Here is a 24,904-nt window from a genome sequence, read left to right as displayed (position 1 = left end):
TTTTCCTGCACCAGAGCTTTTTCTGACTTAGAGGGACATGCCTTGGCCAGGTGTCCAGCCTTCCCATAATATAGTCACAGTCCCTCCTTCTGTTGCTTCTCTTTCTCCACCTCCGTCAGATGCAGGTGCACTCCCCCAATCTACATGAGCTCTACCCCTAATGGTGCTGAGGTTCCCACACAGGGGGAATGTGGGTGCGGGGGAGTGGCAAGGGAGGCAAGGAGCGCACTGTCTCCACTTTGCACTCCTGCTGCCGCCCCTCTAGCCGACTGCCTATCTGTAGGCACAGCTGGACACCAGCTCTGGGAAAGTACTTGACTGCTGGTCCAGTACTTCTGAATTGAGTCCACATGATACAAGAACATTAACCCAAAGTTGTTAAAGTCCATCTCCTGGGCCAGGATACAAAAGGTGTTACTGTATGTCCCCACAGAGTTCTTTCCCTGCCATAGGTTTCCCAGTTGGCGGGATACAGTCTCTCTCCTCTGGAGGTCCCGAAAGATCTTGGCCATGGCTGATGATGAATGCCACCTTCACATCGTTATTAGGGAATTCCGACTGCAGCACTTATATGTAAAGCTCACACTGGGCTATGAACGTGGTGAATTGCTCCACTTTTCCACTCTAGCAGGCGGGCATTCTCACCGGAGACTTGATGCAGGGTGCTGGCAAGGGTGGGACGGGCCCCTGTGCTTGCTGTGTGGGGATCCCCTGGGTCACTAGCTGGGTTATCTGGAGGCGCAAGGCTTGATTCTCAGCTCGAAGAGACTGGGTTTCAGTTCTGAGGCTCTGGACTTCGGTTATCAAGGTTTTGACAGCTCTGTGAATGTCCTCCCCTGCTCCGCCACTTGCTTCCATTCTTTCTGTCATGGAGGCATCAGTTGTAAGAGGTGGTGGCTGAGTCAAACCGTTCTGCCCATTGTGGAAGGACTCAATTGCAGATGTGCCTGTGGTTTTTTCTCTTTTTATTAAAGTTATAGATACATCAAAAGCTTTGCGGCTCGACTTCCGGGAAGGGTGACTTTGCTTGTGCCTGCTTTTTGAGACGAGCTCTCATCTCAGAAGAAGCTTTTTCAGTTTAAAAATCAGTCAGAACGTTCTTTTTGACTGGTAAAGATTTTCTCCCGGGCAGGGAGAAACGTAGACATTAACCACAAAAGCCTGTTTTTGTTGGGAGGACTGGATTTCATTAATTTATGAGAGAAGGTTCAGCCAGCAATGCCGGACGGACTTCCAACAAGCTCTAACTGATTAAGCGACACGTTTATCTTTTCTTCAAAGAAAAACGGACTTTAACAGGCAAGCATCCTTCTTTCTATTTTTTTTTCACTTGGTTTAAATCGTTGCAGCAAAAAGAGATTTGTCAATGAATCAGCTATAAAGAATTTCTGGGTGAGTTATAACTCTTCTCTTTTATTCATGAAATTAAGGAGGAAAGAAATTGAAAAAGCTTATCTTTGTTTTTATTGCAAAAAGCTGGCCTGGAAGTGCATTCTAAAGATACAAACGGAAGAGGGATTTCTATTTCGAGGAGGGAAAAAAATAAATAAATTTGATTTATGAACTTTGGAGTATTATATGTCCGGGACTATTTTCTTTTTGGTCTATTTCATTTTGACGAATCTACTTGTTCACGACGCCACTAACTGTTTTGAAGCTGGGAACTAAATTTGTTTTGTATTCCTGAACAAATAAGAGATAAGGCAGGCTGTACTGTCTACACTGTGATGTCATCAAGCCTGGAATATTAACCCAATTGTGGCTGAAATAATTTTTGTTTTCGTGGTTTTAAGAATGGCAATCAGGAAAGTGGCTGAGACCATGGAAGAAATTATGTTTCAGAAAATAATGGATGAGATTGAGATAACGAAACAAACCCTGAGACAGGGTAGACAGGAGATGAAAATTGAATTTGGCAAAATGACGCAGGAGCTTAAAGAAATAGGGGATCTTGTGAGAGAGGAGATTGATGAGATTAGAGATGAGAAAAGAAAAATTAAAGGGAAGATACAAGCCCTGGAGACTGGAACAAATGTGGAATTGGAAAAAGATCTGGAGTGTATGGATATTAGAAACAAAGTTTACTGTTTGGAATTCAACGTTGTCTCTGAAGAAATTAATGAAGATATTAGAGATAAAGTTATCAATGTCTTGGATAATTTTCTGGACTGGAATGATGTGATGGAGCTTGACATAGAAAAAATCTATGGAATTAACTATAGATATGTGACAATGGAAAAATTCTCAAGAGATGAGCCAGTGCATTTTGTAAAAAAGAAGAATAGAGATATGACTTTACAACAATATTTCAGCAACGTATTCAGAATTGATGGCAAGGAAATATTTGTGATAAAGGAAATTCCCATTAGACTCTTATTATATGACTATGGCTATGACAGCAATATTAATATGGGATACTGATAATGGAAGAATGGATACTGAAATTACTGGACTGAACAGGACTGTTGAAGATGGAAGATGGAATTAATATTGATAATGGAAGAATGGCTATTGAAATTATTGGATCTAACAGGTTTGATGAGATGGATTAATCTATATGTTCATTTGGACTATGGCTATGACAACAAGATTATTATGGGATACTGATAATGGAAGAATGGCTACTGAAATTACTGGACTTAACAGGATTATTGATAATGGAAGAATGGCTACTGAAATTACTGGACTTAACAGGATTATTGAAGATGGAAGATGGAATTAACATTGATAATGGAAGAATGGCTATTGAAATTATTGGACCTAACAGATTTGAACGAGATGGATTAATCGACATGTTTATTTGGAGAAAAATTGAAAGATATATCTCTCAAGGAATTGAAACCTCTCTTTGACTTTTTGTGGAAAGAATAAAGTAATGTTTATGAGATTTGATGATTAATTAAGATAACTACTGGAGGAAAGTGATTTTATAATATAATTTAAGAGACAGGATTGTTATATATTGTAGACCTATAACTGATCTGCGACAAATCGGAAGTCAACATTTTATTTTATTGTTTAATTATTTTTGTTTTGTTTTGTTTTTTGTCTTTGAAAATTTGAATAAAAATTAATGATAAAAAAAAAGCTTTGCGGCTCATTAATCTCTGTGCTTTCAAGGAACTTTTGCCCTGAACTAACACTGACTAAGCATGACTTCGTAGCTCTCAGATGTTGACTCAGCAACTAGCCCCCCCCGAGTCAACATAAGTAGGCTTAGCTTTCACGCTCCTCCTCAACTCCGTCCATTGAACTTCCTGCCTCTGAAGCCTCTGAGCATGGGGTGATGGGGGATGGACCTCAGCTTCCCCCTCCGACTGGTGGGGCCTATCTGTCTGCTCAAGCATGGGAAGTTGCAGGGCGTTTGGCTAGGGAATGTCAGGTTGGCAAGGCAGTGCCTCTGGTGCAGGTGAGGGGAGCGTGTCTAATGGACCAATCTCTAATGGGGCAGTCTCTGACAGTTCAGGTTGCATTTCAGCAGGGGGCCATGATCGGAGGGAGTTGAACTGACAGTGTCAGGGGTCTGGGCGCGCTGTGTGCTCTCCTCACTGCTAATCCCTTCCCCCAGATCATCGACCCAGTCCTCCAAGTCAGTGTTGCCCTCGTTGATGCCTCCCCTCCCAACCTAGGTCACAACAGAAGTTCACAGTAAAATACTGGATAATTTTCATTAGGATTTTTTTTTTTAATCGCAAATTGCTGCATTAATGTGAAGTAATTTAAGGTTGGAAAAATGCGAAGCTAAGAGAACCAAAATTGATAGATCTTTCCATCCTTACCAGCAGCAATGATTAATCTGTTGTTAATTATACATAAAGCAAATCAGCTGTCCACTCTTAATATCAGTGCCTAGTAAATGGCACCAAATAATACCATGCCTAGAAAGTACCAAGAGGCAAAGGAAGCTGAATGAACAGAACACACTGCATATCTGGCATCAGATATATCTAGTTGGCCTCTTGTCTGGAGATGTTCCCTTATTACTCCAGAAATCCCAGACTATTTTGTTTATTCCAGGGAAGAATTTCATCTGTCAACCCAAAAAGGCATATCCACAATACAGATTTAAAACAGGTTTGTTAGCCATTCCCTAACCATACGGAACCCCAGGATTAAAATTTGGGGGTAGATGGGTAACAATGTAATTTTAATCATCTCATTAAGCTGCAATGCCCAGGATATTTTTTTTGGGGGGGGTAATTACTTTTAAAGTGATATAAAACATATCTTTCTGTTGTACACTCCCTACTTCCTTAAATGGTGGGAAGTTCTAGAAGTTGTGCTTCTCAGGCATGTTTCCTTGGGAGGAAAAAGCATTAGAGACTAATGGAGGCAAACACTCCTACAAGGCACCAGATCCATCTTGCCACATCAAGTCCCCAGAGTGAAGAAAACAAAGACTGTAGAAGTCAAGAGGCATAAACAAAGCACAAGGAGAAGGGAAAATCCCAGAATACCCTCCCGGCAAAAAACTACTTCTTCCCAGGGGTCAGTGACCGTTCCTTCCCAAGTCTGGCTGCTTTGGTGTACTAAAAACAAACAAATGAACAAAAACAAAAAAAACCAGGCATAAATCCCACGGTGTGAGATGAGCACAGTTATCCCTTTTTCCATGACACTAAGAGCATTCATACATATGGGGCAGATACAACAGGGTCATCCTCATTGTTACATTGTTCCTGTGATTTGGAAAAGGCACTGCTTTACAATCAGAGCAAAGACGTGTCAGCTTTCAAGAGGCCTCATCTACCTTCATATCCATCCAGGGAAGCAGTTTTCTCAATAAATGTAAATGCCCAAAGGCTCTCATGAAATAAGTGTGAGCTAAACCCAGGTGGCAGCCACTCTGCCTTCCCAAGCAACAAGAGGCAAGTGAGGTACCTGAGAGATTTGTTTCCACCAATTATCCTTTTTTTGCGGTGATGAAGCAAGCGCAGTCCACATATGTCAAATATTGAACCTGCCAATAAAGCCAAAGTGATTAGGAAGCACATCATAGCCCTTCAACACAATCTGATAATACTCGGGGAACAACCCTGCCCACTTCTTCTATACGCAGATGACGCTGTCCTTTTATCCCTCTCCAAGATGGGACTCAGACGGTTAATAAGAACCTTTATGATTTATTGCACACAAAATTTCTTAACAATAAATTATTCTAAAACTAATATTTTAGTGTTTTCTACAAAGAAAAATATGGGTTTTTGGAAAGTTAACGGACAACAAATAGCCCTGGTTTCCCAATACAAATATTTGGGTATAATTTTCCATTCGTCCTTAAGCTGGAATGCTCATATAAAAGCCATGGTAGCTAAGGCAAGAATCTCAGTAAACCACCTACTCCGCTATTTCTTTTACAAAGGGGGGAAATATATTCCAGCAGTCATCAAGGTTTTCAAATTAAAAATTATCCCCCAGCTGTTATATGGTTCCCCAATATGGATCACGCTTTTAATGCTTCAATAGAAGCAGTACTTACCAACTTCCTTTGCCGCCTTCTGGGTGTGCCCAGATGTGCCCCGGCGGCAGCTCTCAGACTGGAGGCTGGTATTTCGTCCTTAGAATCCTAGGCGTGGTTGTTAGCCTCAAAATATTGGATTAAAATATCATTTGAGCAGCCCCTGGGCTATTTAAACCGAATGTGGAGTGATTCATATGTGGCAAGTTGGAATAGAAATATTGGGTCGAAACTTTCTTCTATAGGGTTATCTACAGCCTATTTATCCACACAAACCCCCTCTATGGCCAAATTATCAATTTGTACACGTCTTAAAGACATTGATTTTCAAAATAACATCTCAATGGCCACAAAGACCTGTTCACCATTATATTTTAACTTAATCCCTACACCGTCCCATTATGCTGCACATCTAGATCTTCTTATACTCCCTAAATTGCGTCTGGCTTTTACGAAAGCCAGATTCAATTCTTTACATTCAGCTCTTCTCTTAGGGAGATTCCAAGGTATACCATATGAAAAGCGTATATGCCCCTGTGGGACTGGAAAAATCGAAATGTTGTATCATGTAATATTTGATTGTTCTTTGTATGATTCTATATGGGTAGAATTTCTATCAAAAATTATAGAGAACATATCTACAATGCCTTCAAAAAATAAGCTGCGTTATTTACTATCTGGTCGGAACAAACAAACTACTTTGATAGTGGCTAAATTTATATATATGGCCCAAGTACAACACTTGGAAGCTCAATAGTCCTCGAGCTTTTGAAATAATAATATTTTATCGTTATAAATTAAATGAATTGTCTAACCAATGTTTTAATGTATATGTTTTGTACAAGGATATGCAATTATGTTGTGTGTAACAGATTGGGTCTATGACCGTAAATAAATAACTAAACTAAACTACTCCTTTAATGGATATTTGTGTAATGAATTTGAAAAGATAAGAAAATAAACTTTAATTAAAAGATAACCATCCCCTCTCTTGGGCCCCTAACTTTCACAAAATGTTTAACAGATTAAAATGGGGAAAATGCTTACATAGAATAAAATATGCATGTTGCATACACATTTTGCACATTTGATCTACAAATCAATTGCAGTCATAGAGAGACATAAAGATTGTGGACGCATACACTGATTAGAAGTTTAAAATATACATACAGTTTGATGGAGTATCAGCCCTAAGTTAACAAAAAGTCTTAAAAGACTTTGTTGTTGTTATGTGCCTTCAAGTTGATTACGACTTATGGTGATCCTATGAATCAGTGACCTCCAAGAGCATGTGTCATGAACCACCCTGTTCAGATCTTGTAAGTTCAGGTCTGTGGCTTCCTTTATGGAATCAATAGTTTTATACTGGATTAACTGAAGATTGATTTTAGATTAATTATGGTTGTTTTGATATGTATATTGTGTTTATTTTGTGTTCATATTATTGTACATCGCCTAGAGTGTCTGTTGACCCAGACAGATAGGCGACTCAAAAATAAAATTATTATTATTATTATTATTATTATTATTATTATTATTATTATTATTATTATCTCTTGTTTAGTCTTCCTCTTTTTCTACTCCCTTCTGTTTTTCCCAGCATTATTGTCTTTTCTAGTGAATCATGTCTTCTTATTATGTGTCCAAAGTATGACAACCTCAGTTTCATCATTTTAGCTTCTAGTGACTGTTCTGGTTTAATTTGTTCTGACACCCAATTATTTGCCTTTTTCGTGGCCCATGATAAGTGCAAAGCTCTCCTCCAACACCACATTTCAAATTAGTTGATTTTTCTCTTATCCACTTTTTTTACTGTCCAACTTTCACTTCCATACATGGAGAAAGACTAACAAATGTATTATGGAATAAGTTTTCCTTTAACTCTCCAGTTCTAATGCCAAATGTTTTTCGCTGGGTGATGGGTGTGTTAGGGTGCAGCCGACAGAAGACCACCATTGTTGGAGGTGGGAGTCTCCACTACAGGCCTATCCTTGGGTCCTTCCTAGAAGGCAATAAACCATTGCCAGCAGTAAGTCATGAAACAGGGACTGTCAGGATTGGGGTGGGACACTGGAGGCTTTGAATTCCCCAAGGAGCCTGATCCTTGGGCTCCTCAGATGCACCAATAAAAAAGAAGGAAAATACCCCTCACCTTCCACCCTGGCCAGCAGCAACCAGCAAGGCTGTGGATGTGGCAAGGCAGGAACTGGGGTGCTTGGATGAAATGCTAAGAAGACTGTAGATGGCACAAACACCCTATCCGCTTCAAGCACTATCCATATGTCCTCTAATATTAGACCTTCTAGTAGCCATAACCTTGATTTTTAAGCAAGAAAGCTGTTCATAATCACACACAGCTGCCTTATACCATCAGATCACTGGCTCTTTTAGCCTATAAATAATTGTTTGTTCAGACTAGCAGTGGTTCATCAAGATGTTAGGCAGAGGGCTTTCCACCACTACTGCCTGAGAAATTTTCTGTAAGTGAGAAGTCAAAGACTGAAGCTGCTCCTTTCTGCCTGCTGCAACCCACATTCTCTACCACTGAGCTATGGACCTTTCCACTTATCAAAACAGACTTGTTCAGAATCCTGATGGATGCAAAGGTTTATATGTGCTGCTGATTACAGCACTGGCCCCTAGGTGCAGGACACAGCCTCTCCTAAAGAGACAATGATATCAGGAGTGGAGAATATTTAGTATACAAATATCATGGCATTTGTGTACCATAGTCTGGGAGGACTAGGCATGCCAGTAGCACAGGAAGATCTCCAGTCTTGTTTCTGGCCACAGCTGAGCTTTCTTTTCCTTTTTTTTTAAAAAAAGCAAATTTTGAGCCATTATGACTGTAAAGATAGACTTTACTAGCAGAAGCAAAATAAATTATGCAGATCACTTAAAAACAGAATAAGAGAAATCACAAAGGTACTTAACAATAATTTATATGGGTTGCAGAATTCAGCTTTTTATTTTCTTTTTTGTAATAGAATTTGGGTTAACTTGATTAAGAATATGACTTTTTCTTGTGGGTTTTTTTTAGGGAGTGGGATTTTTTGAGGGGCATAATCTGGATCAGGGCCAAGGGGCACTGAGAGGTTGTTGGGGTGTTTTCACCCTTTCTTCCTATACGCCTAAAATTCCCTCCCACAACTTGCTATTTGCCTTTCGAGTTGCCATTTCCTGCAATGCAAAATTGCTCTTTGTCTAATGACAGCTGAGAGTCTGTAGAAGCCAAACTTTATGCTAAAGTCCATATTCCATACACAACCATAGCTATTAAAAATACTATGGAGAGAAAAGGGCACGATTTATATGCAATGCACCTGCATTTGTGTTTGCCTGGGTTTCTTCCTCCCTGTAGTCGCAGATCACTCCAGAATTTTTACTATGCCAACAGTTGTGAATGCTACTGTCATGGGTGATGCACTCCCCCAAGTTGCGCTCAGTGCCACTGCACTCCACACTGTCTAGATGGATGGGTACATGTCCTTCACCAAGATAAGCCACAGTCTTAGCTTTTGCAGTCCCACTGGAAGGAGAGAATCAGTTAAATGGAACAACACCAGTAAGACAAGCCCCTCCACATATTAGTCCCCAAGAGATTAACTCCCATAATCCGGGCCAAAGTGTGCCACATGTAGAGGGCAAGCTGTACTACAAAAAAACTCAAGGAAAGACTCCCCCAGAGCAGGGAGATCATAAGTAATACATTCCAGAGACAAATACTACAATACACTGAAATACCACCATTATGACCAAGTCATTTGAATAGCATGAGAGTGTTGCCTTTCCGTTAGAACCCTAAATAAAAGCAATTAAATTAACTGGCCATTTCCTCCCAAGCAAGGTAGCCTCTAAACTTTGGCTGGTCACTTGAGGATTTGTTATATACCATGTCCTGAAAATCAAGTGGAAGGCTGCAGATGGTCCAGGAAAGTAAAGAAGTAGGTTTGTTTCTGATTGGGGGTGGGATGCTAAGGTCAGGATTAAGATGCTAGAAAGGTGTTGGAAAGCCAAGTGAAGGCTTTGCAAGAACAACCTGCTGTACTCTGGCACTACAGCACTCTCAAAAGGGTGGTAGAGGTAGCCAGTGTGGTTCCCTCCAGATGTTGTCTGGCCACAACTGCCATAACCTTTGACTGTTGGCCACAGGGCCGGCTCCAGGCATGCAGGGGCCCTTGGGCATCAGCTTGCCCTGGCCCCCCACTGGTTGGGTGGGTGTGAGCGTATGCATGTGCGCGCGCGGCCCCCCCACTCACCCCCCACAGGCCCCCTGCCTGTCTAGTCTTTACCATTGCCCTTAATGAAGATGGCGGCCGCGGTTTCCCTAAGGGGAATGAAGCCTCCGCCGCCATCTTTGTTGATGGCACACGTGTGTGCTACGCACACACATCTCTGCCATCAACTAAGATGGCGGCAGCGGCTTCAGTACCTTAGGGAAGCTGCAGCCGCCATCTTCATTAAGGGCAATGCTAAAAAGTCGGCTGACAGGTAAGTGGGGGGCATGGGGGTGCAGATCGTGGAAGGGGAGTGGAGGGCCCCTCAGGGGCTCCTGTAGCTCCGGGGCCCTCGGGCCAGTGCCCAACCTGGCCGCCCTTTAGAACTGGTCCTGGTTGGCCATTCCAGCTGGGGCACAAGGGAGTTGGAGTCCAACAACATCTAGAGGGCACAATGTTGGCTACCTCTGCTCTAGAAGTTTCCCTGACTCTGCTTTGAAGGCCACTTTCATGAGACTGCAATTGTCTCCTCTTAAGGGAACTGCTTCTGTAGGAGTTTTCTTCTAATAATCTACCATTAAGGATAGTGATAGTGGTGGTGGGGCTATGACCCACTTCACCCTTCTAAGTGCTTCATTGGGCAAAAGTAGGTGTTGAATCTGACCAGACACTTCAAATATTCTTCCCTCCAACCTTAAGCAGCACCTTGTAAATCAGTTACCTGTAACCCAGCTGCCTGCACACCACAGCTGCATCTCTATCTGTCCAGCTGTAGTCACAGACACTGCCCCACTGTCCATTCAGGAAAACCTCTACACGCCCCTCTTTGGTGCTGTCCCCATCCACCAGCCGCACAAGGAGCCCTACAGGTTAAAGAACATGATTTAAGACATGCTGAAGAAGAATTAGTACCAAGGCAAGCTCATGAGCCACTTCTTATACATAAGATTAGCTTAATTTTAAAAAAGAAAAGAAAAAGAGAGACTACAAGATAATGGGTTGCATTCAACTAAGTCCTACTCAGAGAAGACCTATTGAAATTAATGAACCTAAGTTAGTAGCACTTATTCACTTCAATGGATCTATTCTGAGTAGGACTAGACTAGTTTTTGGTAGAAAGAAAAAATTGCACAGATGGTTTATTAACCCCAAAGACATAGCACAGGTAAAACCCTATTGTTATCTTGGCATTATCTTCTCAGCCTCAGGATCTTGGGTCTATTTAGAAAAACGAAATGAAATCAGCTGCCTGTTTACAATCTTGAAACAGACTGCTAAATTACAGGTATTCAGGCTCACTACACCCAGTTTTAAACATCTTTAAAGCAAAGGTGATACCAATGCTAGTATTTGGCGCTGAAATCTGGAGCTTTGCAGGTCTTTCTAAAATGGAAAGAATTCAGAGCCTCTTTCTGTGTATGATTTTCCTACCCCAGCTTATTTAACTAGAGTCGAACTGGGCATGGAAAAGGTCTCTGGGTTAATATATGTCAGGATGGTAAATTACTGGTGCAGAATAAGTAACCTAATGGAAGAAAGGTTCCCTAAGATCTGCCTGGAGGAACAGAGGGCACTCACTCAGGAAACCTTTGGTTGCAGAAACTTTTAAACCTATTTCCAAATTTTGGATTCTCTGTTCAGGTATTGAATCCAAGGATGAACGTTACCAGTAATATCTGTGATCTGTGATATGTGAGGACCAATATGAAAAATATCTGTCATTCCCCACAACAATGGAATTTCATAAAGCTTTTACATGTCTACGTTTTGAACAAATGGATACAATGATGAAATGGGGGAGATTTTATGGTATACCAGCACAAGATAGGTTGTGTGTTTGTGGAGACCCAGTTCTGGAGGACTTGGCTCATTACATACTCGAGTGTCAGTTGTATACCGACATTAGAGAAAGTTATTTCGAGCCATCATTCCTAAAGAAAATGAAATTGGGATGTGAAAGAGAAACTTGGCTTTTTGTTACAGACAACAGATCAGTATGTAATCCAGAGGGTTGCTGCATTTGCGGTGAAGGCTGCTAGATGCAGAGAAAAGTTCCTGGATTCCATCTCTGTAAAATGTCATAGAGATTTGGAGATATGAGTGCACAAAATGCTCTCTGATATGATATTAAATGTTAAATATCATTTTATTTCCTATTATAGGAATGTTTAACTGTTTTACAAGTAAAGCTCTATTTATTTTAAGACTAGTTATATATTTTATTTATTAATTTTATTAATTTTAATTGTGATTATTGACATTGTATGAAAGTCATTTAATGTCTTAATGTTTTGTATTTCTGTTCTGCAATGGTCTTTGGACTAAGCAATAAACACATTGAATAAACATATTGAACTGAGTAGGACTAGCACTGAATACCACCCTATGTGCTGGGGAATTGAGAAGCTCCATTTGTTGTGGAACTTAATCAAATAATCTAGCCTGAAAGGAATGAAGAGAAATGGAGAAAACAAAGGAGGAGGAAACAACACACATTTGATTAGAAAAGGCTAATGGCACTTTGAAGTACTAACTCATTCCTCAGCTCATTTGTCTGAAGAGATTAAACCAAGCCTAAAAGAAAACTAAAAGCAAGTACAAGTTCCAGTGTTGGATAATTACAAATAAACCTGAAGAGCCTTTCACTTGTCCTATTCACGTGTAAAATGTGGAATGGGGTGTGTGCAAGTCTAATTTTTTACATCAAAATGAGGGTGTGAAAGAAGGAAGCCAAGTCTGGCTACCTGCTGTATTGCCTCCCTTGTGTTCTGTCACTTTCCTCCCAGCCCAACTGAGATTGGAGCCAGATTGGAAGAAAAGTGCCTGGAGCACTGGAGGGGAGGCTTCAGTATCCCTCACCCATGTATCCCTTTAAATGTTAAATTAAATCCCACCCCTGTTTTATAAGGCAGGTACATGCACAAACAAACATGGCTACCCATATCACGACTACATGGCTGGAAGTAATTGAATAAAAAGCCAACTTCTTCAGCACAAGGGGCTTTACAGAATTCAGGTAATCAGGGGCCATTTCACAGCAAGGGAGTGGCCTCCACAAACTTGCCTCAACACCAAGTTCTCACTGCTTTGGAGAATCCATGGCTAGTTACCTGTAGCCTCTTCAGTAATCCTGTTGCTGTCCAAGGAACAGTGGACTCCCACATCCTCTTCATGTGAGCAGTCATGCTGACCCCAGTTACTATGGGGACAGTCAAAGAGTGATAGCTCAGTGCCTTTGCAAGCCACATCATCCAGTAAGATGAAGCCTTGACCAGAAGCAAATTCCCCCTCTGATGCCAACCTGGCAGGGCCACTAGAGGAAGCAAGCAAAGATGTGATAGAAAACACTTTCCTCAGAGTTTTCTTCACAGACCAGCAGCCTTAACCATCAACAATTCAATATTCCTTTGAACCCATCAATGCAAAGCTGGAGAACAATTTCAGTTGCAAAGTGGATGAGTTACTTGGCATGAGCTCATTCCCAAGAAAGATGACAGGGAAAGGATAGGGTCTTGCATATATACTTTCTTATGAATATATATTTGATAATATGCCCTCAAAGGGAGGGTGCAAACATGAAGAAGATCTGTCCTATTTATCATTAAATTAAACTCTAACAAATCAGTATGATTTCTATTGGAAGCTACTGGGACTTAAAGGTGGGATATGAATAGAATAGAATAGACATTGATGCCCTTCCCTCACATTTCCCGTTTCCCCCTTACAACAGCAAAAATTGTAATATTAATCATACATAGGGTTGTGCACATTTTTGTGAAAACTAATAATCCTTCTGTGAGCTATTGTTTCTTTCTGGTTTTAACATATTTAAAAAGGATACTCTTTATGACATTTTAACATTTGTAGAAAACAGAAAATCTGCACCACTTCCACTATCTTCTAGATGTTCCTTTTTTCACTGATGGCAATCCATGAATAGCACCAGACTTTGCATTGCTCTCTGATTATGAAGTCAGGTTTTATATCCAACATTTTGTCTTGATTCAGATATCACATTTAACCATAGTTAATGAAACCTAACTATGACAAACCCTAGATTCTAGCAAGCTAGAATCAGAAACCATGGTTTCAAGTGAGCTTGTAAACCATGATTTGTGCTAACTTTGGTTTGTCATAATTGATCCACAGCTGGCTAATTAACCCCCCCATTTTTTAAAAGTATTATCTAGACTTTTACCTACCTGAAGCCCAGCTGTCTACAAGCCACCTGTGCATTGATACCTGTCCAGCCATCATCACACACGCATCCCCAGCCTCCATTGTGGTATACCTCCACCCTTCCTTCATGTGAGTTGTGGCCTCCTGCCAGGCGAATAGTACCTTCTGCTAGGGTCAGAGAGGTAAGGATAGGCAAGTGATTAACCAAGAATATTCCTTCCCTCCCATCCTATGATTCTGAAGACTACACACAGTACTAGAGGTAAATACTCCATTATCCCAAGTCTTCCAGAAATGTCTCTTGGCAATAAATGTTTTGAGAGATTGCTAAGATATCTCATAGCCTTCCGCTATAGAGTAAACCTAGGAAATTTTGAAATCGCCAATACCATGATTGCTCCAAACATAGTGGGACAATATTCCTAATGCAGAACTTTACATCAAAAGACAGCAGCTATAATCCAACCCAAATCATACATTTTAAATCATATTGATTTTAATGGTAGAAAGTTAAGCCTGTGTTTAATGCTTGCACTGAAATCAATTAGACTTAAATGCACAAAATATTTATTGCATTCCCCCCATAGCTCTTTCATCTCGCATTGTATTTCCTTTGAAATGTAACAAGAAGCTGAATAATAATTAAATGGGAAAATACCATAAATATGCAGCCTTAGATGTTTTTCACACTTCAAGAGAAAAATCAAAGTGACATCCCTCCCCCACTCCTGATTTAATGGCACACAGGAGAGGGAAGTTGAAATCAAGAAATGAACACATATACTCCTATCTTGCTGCCTAGAATTATGGCTACATGCCACTTCACAGTAAGTCAGGCCCTAGCCACATTGTAAAATATTTATTTATAAGAATATTTATAAATTGCCAACTCATAAAAAAGATCATGTGGTATACCATGAAGTCATCAAAAACTTTATAAAATAATAAAATACAGAACAAATGACCAAACCTGAATCAAACACAGGCATACTTGTAGAACATTCAGAATCTCTGCTTAATTTAATTTTTTAACGAGCACACTTACAACCTCCATAAAAAGGTAAAGGTGTCCTCGCACTTATAGTGCGAGTCGTTTCCGACTCTTAGGGTGACGTCTTGCGACGTTTACTAGGCAGACCGTATATATTGGGTGGGATTGCCAGTTCCTTCCCCGGCCTTTCTTTCTTTACCCTGTCAGGATGCAGGATTGGGGCCCTGATGTTTCAGAAGATGAGGAGAGGGAGGGGGTCATTTGGTCAGAGCCGTGTGAAAGAGAAGAAGAGGGGGTGGGAATCTCAGAGATAGAACTGTCCGGCAGCGAAGACCTTGAATGTTCAACAGACACATATCCTTCCCGTGAGCTTCCCACGCCTCCTCCCCCTTCGAGCTTAGAGCAGTTGGAGAAGGAGGGAGGGCAAGGGGGAATCCAACCTCCTCCTGATCCAGGGAAAAGCAAGAAGAAGCAGCCAGATGGTTTAGGCCTTGCCCCCCCACTTTCCCCCATACCTGAATCAGAGTCCTCAGAAGGGGAGGGGGCAGTGGCACCCCCTTCACCACGTACAAGGAGACATCAAAAGAGGCAGCAAAAGAAGGGGAGAGGAGGGGGGTGGATGAGAGCACTTTGAGGAGGAGTGAGAGAATTCGCGCTCGATTGCCCCCTTCTTAAGGGACGGGGGAATAGTGGTTCCTTGTTCTGTCAACTCTCTTCCATGTCGCAGGTTATGTTTTGTAATTGAAGTTCATGAGACGGCGCAGTCTTTGCTTGAATATTACTTTAATAAAAACTGAATTGCTTTCACCACTTGGTCTGGTTCCTGAGCCCCAACCTGGATACGACATATGCCGGGTACTCATTTACCGACCACGGATGGATGGAAGGCTGAGTGGACCTCAACCCCTTTTACCGGAGATTCGACTTCCTCCTTCCGTTAGAATTGAACTCCGGCCGTGAGCAGAGCTTCGGCTGCGTTACCGCCGCTTACCACTCTGCGCCACGGAGGGTCTTTACAACTTCCATAGTTGCACAGTATATTGTATATAGTTGTATGTGTATATATTGTTTTTTCTAAAGCCTTGAACCAGAAACTGATTACGGGCTTCTATAGGTAAGGAGGTAATGGGCCTGCACCCATTACATCCTCCCTGTTCTGCCCAACCTCAGTCTTATAATAGCTTTCTAGAACTCCAGTCCCCCAATGAGTTCAGGAGTGAATAGTGAAGCTCCTCTGGCTATCCTTCATTCACTAGGGATCATGGGTCAGTGAAGGGAGCAGACTGCAACATTTGGGGTCAAAATCACTGAGGTAGGAAACCTGTGTCTGGACTGTACCACTTCAGACAGCAGGTGCGAGCTTATCTAATTGAAGGCATCACCCTTCAAAATAAATAAATCATTGTATATAGAAAATGGGGAAAAGGCTAGGTTACAGCTTCTCTCTTTCATATGCTAGTTTTATATGTGCAGAGAATCTGCATTCCATCATGTGAATCCCCACCTTCACTCTGTCTGATGCAATTCAGCCAGATAATGAGCCCTTGACCAGAGAAAATGGACTCATTAGGGTCTGACTCCAACAGGCTGTGTGCTCTCTGGGGGAGTGCCACAGGGATCATTACCTGAAAAGGGGTCACAGATTACTCCTGCGTCTTCAATGTGGTCACAGTTGTGCTCTCCCCAGCTACTTTTCGTGCACTGGTCCAGTAAAAACTCATTGCCTAAGCACTCCACATTGTCCAGGAGGATTGGGCCCAAGCCTTGCCCAAAGTGAGCCCAAGACACAGCCTTTGGGGATCCGCTTGGGAGAAGACAAACATTACACACTGTAAGGACCAATACAATCACTTTATGACAACACAAGAGATGGAACACTAGCTTTAATGTGATCCAATATGGCAGTTCTGCATTCATAAATGTCACCATGTAAAAAGGAGCAGGTGACAGTTTACCTGAGGCCCAGCTGTCTGCAAATCACCTCAGCATCTTTGTCATCCCATTGGTCATCGCAGATGGTGCCCCAATGGCCAGCATGATAGACTTCCAGTCGACCCTCAAAGCTCTTTTGGCCCCCCACCAGACGAAGTGGAGACCCTATACCTGCTCTTCAGGAAGGGTGAGACAAACAAAATAAAGGGGGGGAAAACCCAAAACATAACAAAACAAATCAAAACATTATCCTCATAGCTTAGGACAACAATCCTTTCTGCCATGACAATGGATTCTCCTCCCCTTTTTGTGGGGGGCAGTAATTGCTTCAGGAGCTATACTTTTAATATAACTGCTGTGTAACACAAGGGAAAGGGGGGCATGCCCATCTCCATCATCCAGGCAAAACAGGGATTGTCCCTTCCCAAATGGACTGCTTCTCCAACTTCTGAGTATCCCTTCTGTGCATTAAAAATATTTTTCCTTTCCTTAGTTTGCTTACCGAGGACCAAAATATATGTTACGTTATTCACATGTGTGCAAGTAACCATGTGCACACACACATGCTTTTTGTCCATGAAAGAGCAGTTTACTACAAACAGCACTTGGGGGGAAACAGCAGCAGAGGGTGGGGAGGTTGATGGGAAACCAGTGTAGACCCCTGATCTTAATCAGGAGCACATTCTGGACTGGGGCTCCACACAGTTGCTTTTCCATCAGAATTAAAGTGGCCACCTTAAGCACTCTTTTAAAAAAGTGTAAATAACATAGCATGTAGTTCGTCCCTGAAAGAGAAGAGAGAGACCCTTTCCCTGTTCAATTCCTGTGGAACTGAGCTACTCACAGTGACTCAGAGACCCTGGCTCCCAGTATTTATTACTTCAAAGTGAAATAAACTAACAGTGCAGTTCTAACTATTTCTACTTAGAAATGCCCTATTCAGTTCAATGGGGCTTACTCCCAGCACGTAAGAAGGGTTATGATTACAGCCTGGTATGCTTAGGGCTTGACTCAGAAAGAGGGCTCACTCTCTTTTTTTTGTGGTAGTAAGTTGTTTTCATTCATCTTCATAACATGCCGATGAAATGTCACTTTTTCACATTTTACAGCTTGGAAAAAGCGATGCCCATGACCATATACTCATGGTGGAGCTAGGATTTGAATCGAGATCTCTTGGGTCAGAACTTAAACGATCCATGCTTGGTTACATTTGCTGAATATTCAGGGTCAAACAAGATGTGGGGGGGCAGGCACATTTGTTTATTCATGTGTCTGCCACTAAAATGAGGAGGGGTGTGGTGGGATGAGTGTGAGAAAGAGGACCTGAACCTTCCCTTGCTTTGCTTTCTTGCACTCAATTGTCTTAGGAAGTCTTCTTCCAGCGCAGCTCACTTCCCACTCCAGAGTCAGACTAGTGACAAAAGAGTGATGGAGAACACAGGATAATGTAGGTGAGGGTTTCGTTCCTCTCACATGCCTTTCTTTAAGTGGGAGGGCTGTAGCTTAATGGTAGAGCAACTGCTTTGCATATATAAGGTCCCAGGTTCAATCCCAAGCACCTGCAGATAGGGCTGGGGAAGATTTCTGTCTGAAACTCTGGAGAGTCACTGCCAGTCAATGTAGACAATGTTGAGCGAGATGGACCAATGGCCTGATTCATTATAAGGCAGCTTCCTATGTTCCTATGTTTTTTAAAATTAGACCACCCTCCATCCTCTGCTTTATTCATGAATGGGCCATAAACAACCAACATGGCAATCCCCCCGCACATCTTTTTAGGCCATTAATGATTACACTGCAAGTAAGGTTAGAGACAGTGTTACCCCCCACCCCCAGAGAACTGAAATGGCATGAAGGAGGCATTGTTGCCATTATATGCCTTCTCAACCTACTGTTGGTTTTAGTAAATGGCTTTTGTAGATTTTTATAGTGCCTCAAAAATTTATTTGACCAGAGATGGCAGTGGGACAACAAAATGAGTGAGTGTATTTATGTGTGTGTATATATTTGTGCATGTGTGTGTATATATAATGGGCAACAATGCCTGTACCATGCCTCTCTCAGCACTGTTAAGAATTATTGTCTGTTTGCCATTTTGCTAAAAGGGCTGGAATCATCTTCTGGGTGTGTTTATACTTTTCGTTCATAAAATAAAATAAATTATCAGGTTTACCTTGAGGTAGGACACAACTGGCTGCTGCAGATCCTTGACTGCAAGTTCTGAACATCTCTTGGTAACTGCACTGCAACAGCATCTTCTCGTCCCCACGACAATTTGCAGACTGCAGATGAAAGGGTGTTGGCCCCAAACCAGAAGAACTCTCCCTTTGGGCGGTGCCAATTTCACTAAGCCAGAAAGTAGAAAATGCAATAACACCATTGGGAGTTTATTATTATTATTAGCAACAACAACAACTTGACAACACTGACGGGCTAATCCTCATAGATGTGATAAAGATCAGGAGCAGTATCACATGACTGAACATTCCTCCATACAAAAAATAGTCCTGTAAGTAGAAACTGGATGTCAAGGGGAAAGGGTTCTATATCAGCCTTCTCCTTGACATACTTGTTTTATGCACAGAAACCATTTTTTTTCCTTTGCTGAATAAAATGGGTAAAAGCAGCTGTTTGGTGAGGGGGGCTGATTTGGATGTGGGTGGTAATGCTAGAGCAACATGTGTGTATATTAGACAAGTCCAATTTTTAGATATAACATGTTCTTCTTGAATATTATAAATAACCCATTTTTACCTCTTTGGTGACTTAAGATTAAACTGTGAAAGGCCCCATAAGGAACTGGGCTGCATTCTTAGAGTGAGATACGCATAGCCAAGAGAGTTCCAGAGGAGCAGCCTTCTCTGACACAGGGCCAGGGGTGGAAATGCCTCTCCAGCAACAGGAAAGATTCCCACCTTTCTCTTCCCCTCTCTTAGGACTTTTGAATCTTTGGGTTGCTCCAGTCAAGATATGAAAAGTACTACATGTTTTAGCCTTGCTTTATTTAAATAAATGTTATCCCAGAAGCCCTCCCTCAGCCCACCTATGGGAAAAATACTCTTCCACGGAATGGAGGTTGGAACACCATCCCCACTTGCCCAGTAGTGACTGGTTTGCCAAACTCTTCCACTTCTCTGGGCCCCTTTTTCCTGTAAGAAAACTGGAACAATTTACAACATCCAAATTGGAGCCAGGGTGGTGTAGTGGTTAGAATGTTGAACTAGGTCCCGAGAGACCAGGTTCAAATCCCTGCTTAGTCATGAAGCTCACTGGGTGACCTTGGGCCAGTCACTGTCTCTCAGCCTAACCTACCTTACAGGGCTGTTGTGAGGATAAATCTACCACCTTGAGCTCCTTGGAGGAAAGCAGGTTATGAATGTTATAATAAACAAATAAATAAATAAATAAATACTTAGGCCAGCTTTTCCTCACATTGGAGTTGTGGGAATTCAATAACTTTGGGCTGCCAGATTATCAAACATAAAGCAAGATTAGGTAGCTCATTTTGCTTTTATACTGACAGTCTTGAACTCCTTTTCCTTGTATTTCTGTCTGTCCTCATTCTAAATACACTTTTTAATATGGAGATCTGCTTGACTGGTGAAGGTGCAACTCTTTGGTGCCTCTCCTATACTCCAGGAATAAGCGGGAAGGTGGAAAGGTAAGATCAGCTGAAGTCTTGCTCAGTGGAGTAGAAACTGAGGAAATAGGATGATTTGCTCAGGCACCTGCTTCCCAAAGGCTAACTTTCCCCCCAAAGTGGCTACATCCTTACAGGTGATAAACAAGGCATGAAAGCAGTATAATCAAATTCTCCAGACAGGCTTTAGTTCTTCCCTCTCTACTGTTCTCTCACTTTAAACTGCCTGCTCATTCTAAAGCTGCCACTATTTATTTATTTTATTTATTTATTTATTTTATTTTCATTTCTAGACCGCCCATAGCTAATAGCTCTCTGGGCGGTGTACAAAACGAGATTAAAATACAATATAGAATAAAATCAGTAACAAAGGAACACATTAAACTAAAAACATAAACATAAAGCATTAAACATTAAAATGCCTGGGAGTACAGCCAGGTCTTAACCTGACGCCTAAAAGAAAGAACCGTAGGTGCCAGGAGTATTTCCTCCGGTAAGCTGTTCCATAATTCGGGGGCCACCACAGAAAAGGCCCTAGATCTAGTAACAGTCCTCCGGGCTGAAATTCATCCAGTAATAAAGGACAAGACCGCGCTCTGGACACTTCAATGGATTCAAATGGATACCTGTACATTTTCTCCCAGATGACAAAGGGCAGGCTTGCACATGTGGTTTGATTCAAGAAAACATGGTAGGGGAAAGGGTTTAAAAAAACAAAATAAAACCTTTTCCAGTGCCAAAACCCAAATCAACAAAAAAAATTATTATACAATCACAGAACAAGTAAAACAAATTTAAACACCAAAATCTTAAAATTTACAACTCACAACTTACACTGAGTTAATATATATGGAACTTATATAAACTAACTATACAGCCCAAGTTTGATCTGTCCCTTCATGGCTGCTTGTACTTTGATGATGATGATGATGATGCAGGCATTATGATCACAAATCTACCTGTACCATATGTGGTTTGGCCTTTAATATGTCCATTTAGAAATAAGTAAAATGCTCTGTATGTTTTCAATAGAGATGGAAGGACCTGTCAATTTCAGTTCTCTCAGTTTCTATTTTTTCCAATCTTAAATTCAGTTCTCCACATTTCTGTAGCAATTTGCGATTTTTTTTAACAGCCTCATGAAAATTCTTCAGCATTTTAGTGTGAATTTCTCCTAATAAATACATTTCATATGCAGTTTTGACTAATGTACACATTTTTGCAAGCCATTTCTCACCATATAATGCATTTCTGTATGGTATTTTCACTGATAAATTAATTTTTATACACATTTCCCCCTAATATAAGCATTTTGGAAAACATTGTTTAGTTGGAGAATTGCATCACAAAATTCTGGTAAGTGCAAATGTCAAAGGATGGCTGTGTTTCAGTTCTCATATTGTTTCAGAAAGTGTAAATTTGATAAAATATGCTTTAAATGAGAACTGAATTTGTTCCCCATCCTTAATTACATATCAAGGAAATTTTGGTCTCCAACATCTAATGTTGTCCTTTTGAGAAAATGATGGGGCCTCCCTGCAATTAGACATTCCTACCTGAGTCCCAGCTGTCTGCAGACCACACTGGCATCCCAGTCTGTCCAGTGATCCCCACAGATAGTGCCCCACAGCCCGTTGAAGTATAACTCCACCCTGCCACTCTCTATCAGTCGCACAGCACCTGGATCAAAACAGAGAGAGGCCCTAAGAATCACACCAGCAGGATCTTTGAAAAGGCTGAGCAATTTTTGAGGACAATCTTCCTTCCCAAAGAAGCAAATGAAGAACCATCTACCTACCCTCTTGTCTCAGGGATGACTGAGACAATTCTGCAGAAATGGGACAAGAACAATTTATCATTGCCATTGATTTCTATTTATCTTTTGCTCTGTGGTACAGAGAGGGTGCTTCTGGGGGGTTAATATTGTAAATGGGTTGTTCAGATGTTATTTATTATTATTGATTTATTACATTCATATCCCGTCCTTCCTCCCAGAAGGAGCCCAAGGCAGCAAATGACAACACCAAAACCACTTTAAAACATCTTAAAAACAAAAGACTTTAAAACAAAAAATCTTTAAAAACATCTTTTAATTTTTTTTAAAGCATCTTACAAAGGAATTCCAGCACAGACGGAGACTAGAGTAAGGCCTCTACTTAAAAGGCTTGTTGAAAGAGGAAGGTCTTCAATAGGGGACGAAAATATAAGTGGTGGCGCTTGTCTAATATTTAAGGGGAGGGAATTCTAAAGTGTCAGTGCCACAACACTAAAGATCCACTTTCTATGTTGTGTGGAGTGGACCTCCTCATAAAATGGTATGCAGGAGGCCCTCACTTGCAGAGCACAGTGATCAGCTGGGTATAGAAGGAGTAAGATGATCTTTCAGGTATCCTGATCCCAATCTGTGTAGAGCTTTGTAAACCAAAACTAGAACTTTGAACTTGTCCCAAATGCTATTGGTCCAGAAGGAGATATTGCAAACAGGCCATAGGCAACATATTTTTTAACATCAGATTAAATTAGGTGGGGGAATACAGGCTGGCATCAAAATGGCAAATTGGCATTTTGATGCCCATGATATCATGTGGATGGTGCGAAAAAATACGCATGCATGAGGAGCACCCATTCCACCCATCTGGAAGCACCCCGAGTGTGAGCTCATCAACAAACAGAGAGTAGATCCTAAAATAATGCTTCTCTCAAAACCACCAATGGGAAGAACATGTTTTATTCAATTTTAATAATAAAAAGAAATCTCTGCCTGGTCTAGGCTCCTCCATAACATTGCTTAATTTATGACATTTTCATCCCACCCTTCCTCCAAGGAGCTCAGAGCAGTGTACACAGTTTTCTCCCTCTCACCTTTTATCTTCATAATTACACTGTGAAAAGGGTCATGTTGAGACAGTGATTAGCCCAAACTCACACACTGAGCTTCATAGACTGACCAGGAATTTAAACCCTCATCTCCCAGGGCCTAGTTCAACTCTCTAACCATTTTACCACACTGCCTCTCATGCATTGTAAGAGCAGGGGATAATCCACCTCTATGCACAATCTCATATGCTGCATTCATCCAGGGCTGTTAACTACTCAATCCTTCTGTATTCAAAACTGTGGAGACCCTGAATAGTCTGTGTGGGGAAGCTTCGGCCCTCCATATGTTGTTGACCTGAAGTACAACTCGCATGACCTCCAGCAAACATGAACAATGGCCAAGGATAATGGGAGTCATAGTTCAGCAAAGTCTAGAGGGCCATAGCTGCCCTACTCAATATTAGAGTTTTGGGTTCCATCTCTTAGACATTTCCAACCATGAAAGCAGATTCCTAGAGAAGTACATCTAGAGCTGCAGCAGCAACAGGAAAAACAGTTACTAGACCCTCAGTTTTTTCTCTCTCTGTCTTTTCCTTGTTGCCTCAAATTCATCCATTCTTCTTTCTTCCTGACAACTTTTTCAGGCAGAAAGTACTAGATTAGGGTTGCCATGTCAAAAGCATCCGAAACCCTGAGGTTTTGGGGGCAGTCCCTAGCAATGTCATTGGTGCGTGCCTGAGTGATGTCACGGGGCAGGCCCAAGTGATGTCACGGGGCGGGTCCAAGTGATGTCATTAATATGACACATTAAGCATCAACCACAGTTGCTTGGAGCATACAATTCAAACCAAAACATTTCTCTGATTGGAAATTAAGATAGAAATCTTACCTAAAAGATGGAGCCTGGGTAGGGAACATTTAATCTAGCCAATTTGCTTCTGGCAAAAAGGGTTTAAGTGCCCTGAGGCCAGGCCAGTCACCAGAAGGCCATTGCAGGAAGAAAGGAGCCTAGTGTTGTGGAGATGTTAGATGGGAGCACTCAGGAGTAAAGATGGATGCCCCTGAAGGCTGCAATTCTAAACATACTCACTAAAGGACTAAGCCCCATAGAACTCAATAGGACTTACTTCTCAGTAGATGGGTTGTGTTGTGTTGTTGGTAAAGCTTGACCAGGGATCCTCTGCAAAGATATCCAAATATATCCATATCCAAGCAGGGTTGGCAACCCCCTGCCTGGAATGCCCTGCCCCTACCTTTTAACATGGCTGCTCCAAATTTCTTTACAGATTTGACCCTTCACTTCAGAAAGAGGTTTGAGAAATGAGGAAGAGTAAGAAGAAAGGAAGGAAGGAAGGAAGGAAGGCCCTTTTATTGCACATATTCATTGGGTGTGATAAATAATTTGCTCCTTAAACACAAGTGGAATCTGCAACAAAATGACATAACATAGAGGGCTGCTGTTCAGGATGCCAGCGTCTCCATTCTATTCCCTCCTCCCTCCACTGTTTTCTGTTATTCTCCCCTCCCCCCACAACAGTCAGTCAATATTCAATGGTTGCTGAGTATGATCAATCCTCAATGGTCTGTTTTTGAGGTTCTCCCTCCCATAGGCCTATTTATTTGTTTTGAAAAAGACTTTTTTGTAAACCTTGGAATTCTCTCAAGCATGG

At 41.5% G+C, this 24,904-nt stretch overlaps 1 protein-coding gene across 8 annotated transcripts in view; it reads right to left on the bottom strand.

Annotated features, from left to right (window-relative positions):
- The window catches only part of LOC133388692 (neurotrypsin-like), a 70,794-nt gene that overhangs the window by 26,381 nt on the left and 19,509 nt on the right, over nt 1–24,904 (bottom strand). For 6 of the 8 annotated variants that reach the window (XM_061634779.1, XM_061634782.1, XM_061634776.1 and 3 more), the window contains 9 exons: nt 21,974–22,097; nt 18,951–19,123; nt 16,801–16,948; nt 16,471–16,649; nt 13,878–14,022; nt 12,786–12,988; nt 10,397–10,538; nt 8,782–8,987; nt 4,882–4,960 (listed from right to left, as the gene is read on the bottom strand). In XM_061634779.1, the coding sequence (XP_061490763.1) occupies nt 4,882–4,960; nt 8,782–8,987; nt 10,397–10,538; nt 12,786–12,988; nt 13,878–14,022; nt 16,471–16,649; nt 16,801–16,948; nt 18,951–19,123; nt 21,974–22,097 (1,399 nt within the window). The remainder of the gene's footprint in view (nt 1–4,881; nt 4,961–8,781; nt 8,988–10,396; nt 10,539–12,785; nt 12,989–13,877; nt 14,023–16,470; nt 16,650–16,800; nt 16,949–18,950; nt 19,124–21,973; nt 22,098–24,904) is intronic. The other 2 variants (XM_061634778.1, XM_061634781.1) reach the window with 1 other exon arrangement.

Source organism: Rhineura floridana, chromosome 7, assembly GCF_030035675.1.
Source record: "Rhineura floridana isolate rRhiFlo1 chromosome 7, rRhiFlo1.hap2, whole genome shotgun sequence".
Classification (NCBI taxonomy): Eukaryota; Metazoa; Chordata; class Lepidosauria; order Squamata; family Rhineuridae; genus Rhineura; species Rhineura floridana.
This window is presented reverse-complemented; position numbering and strand designations above follow the sequence as displayed.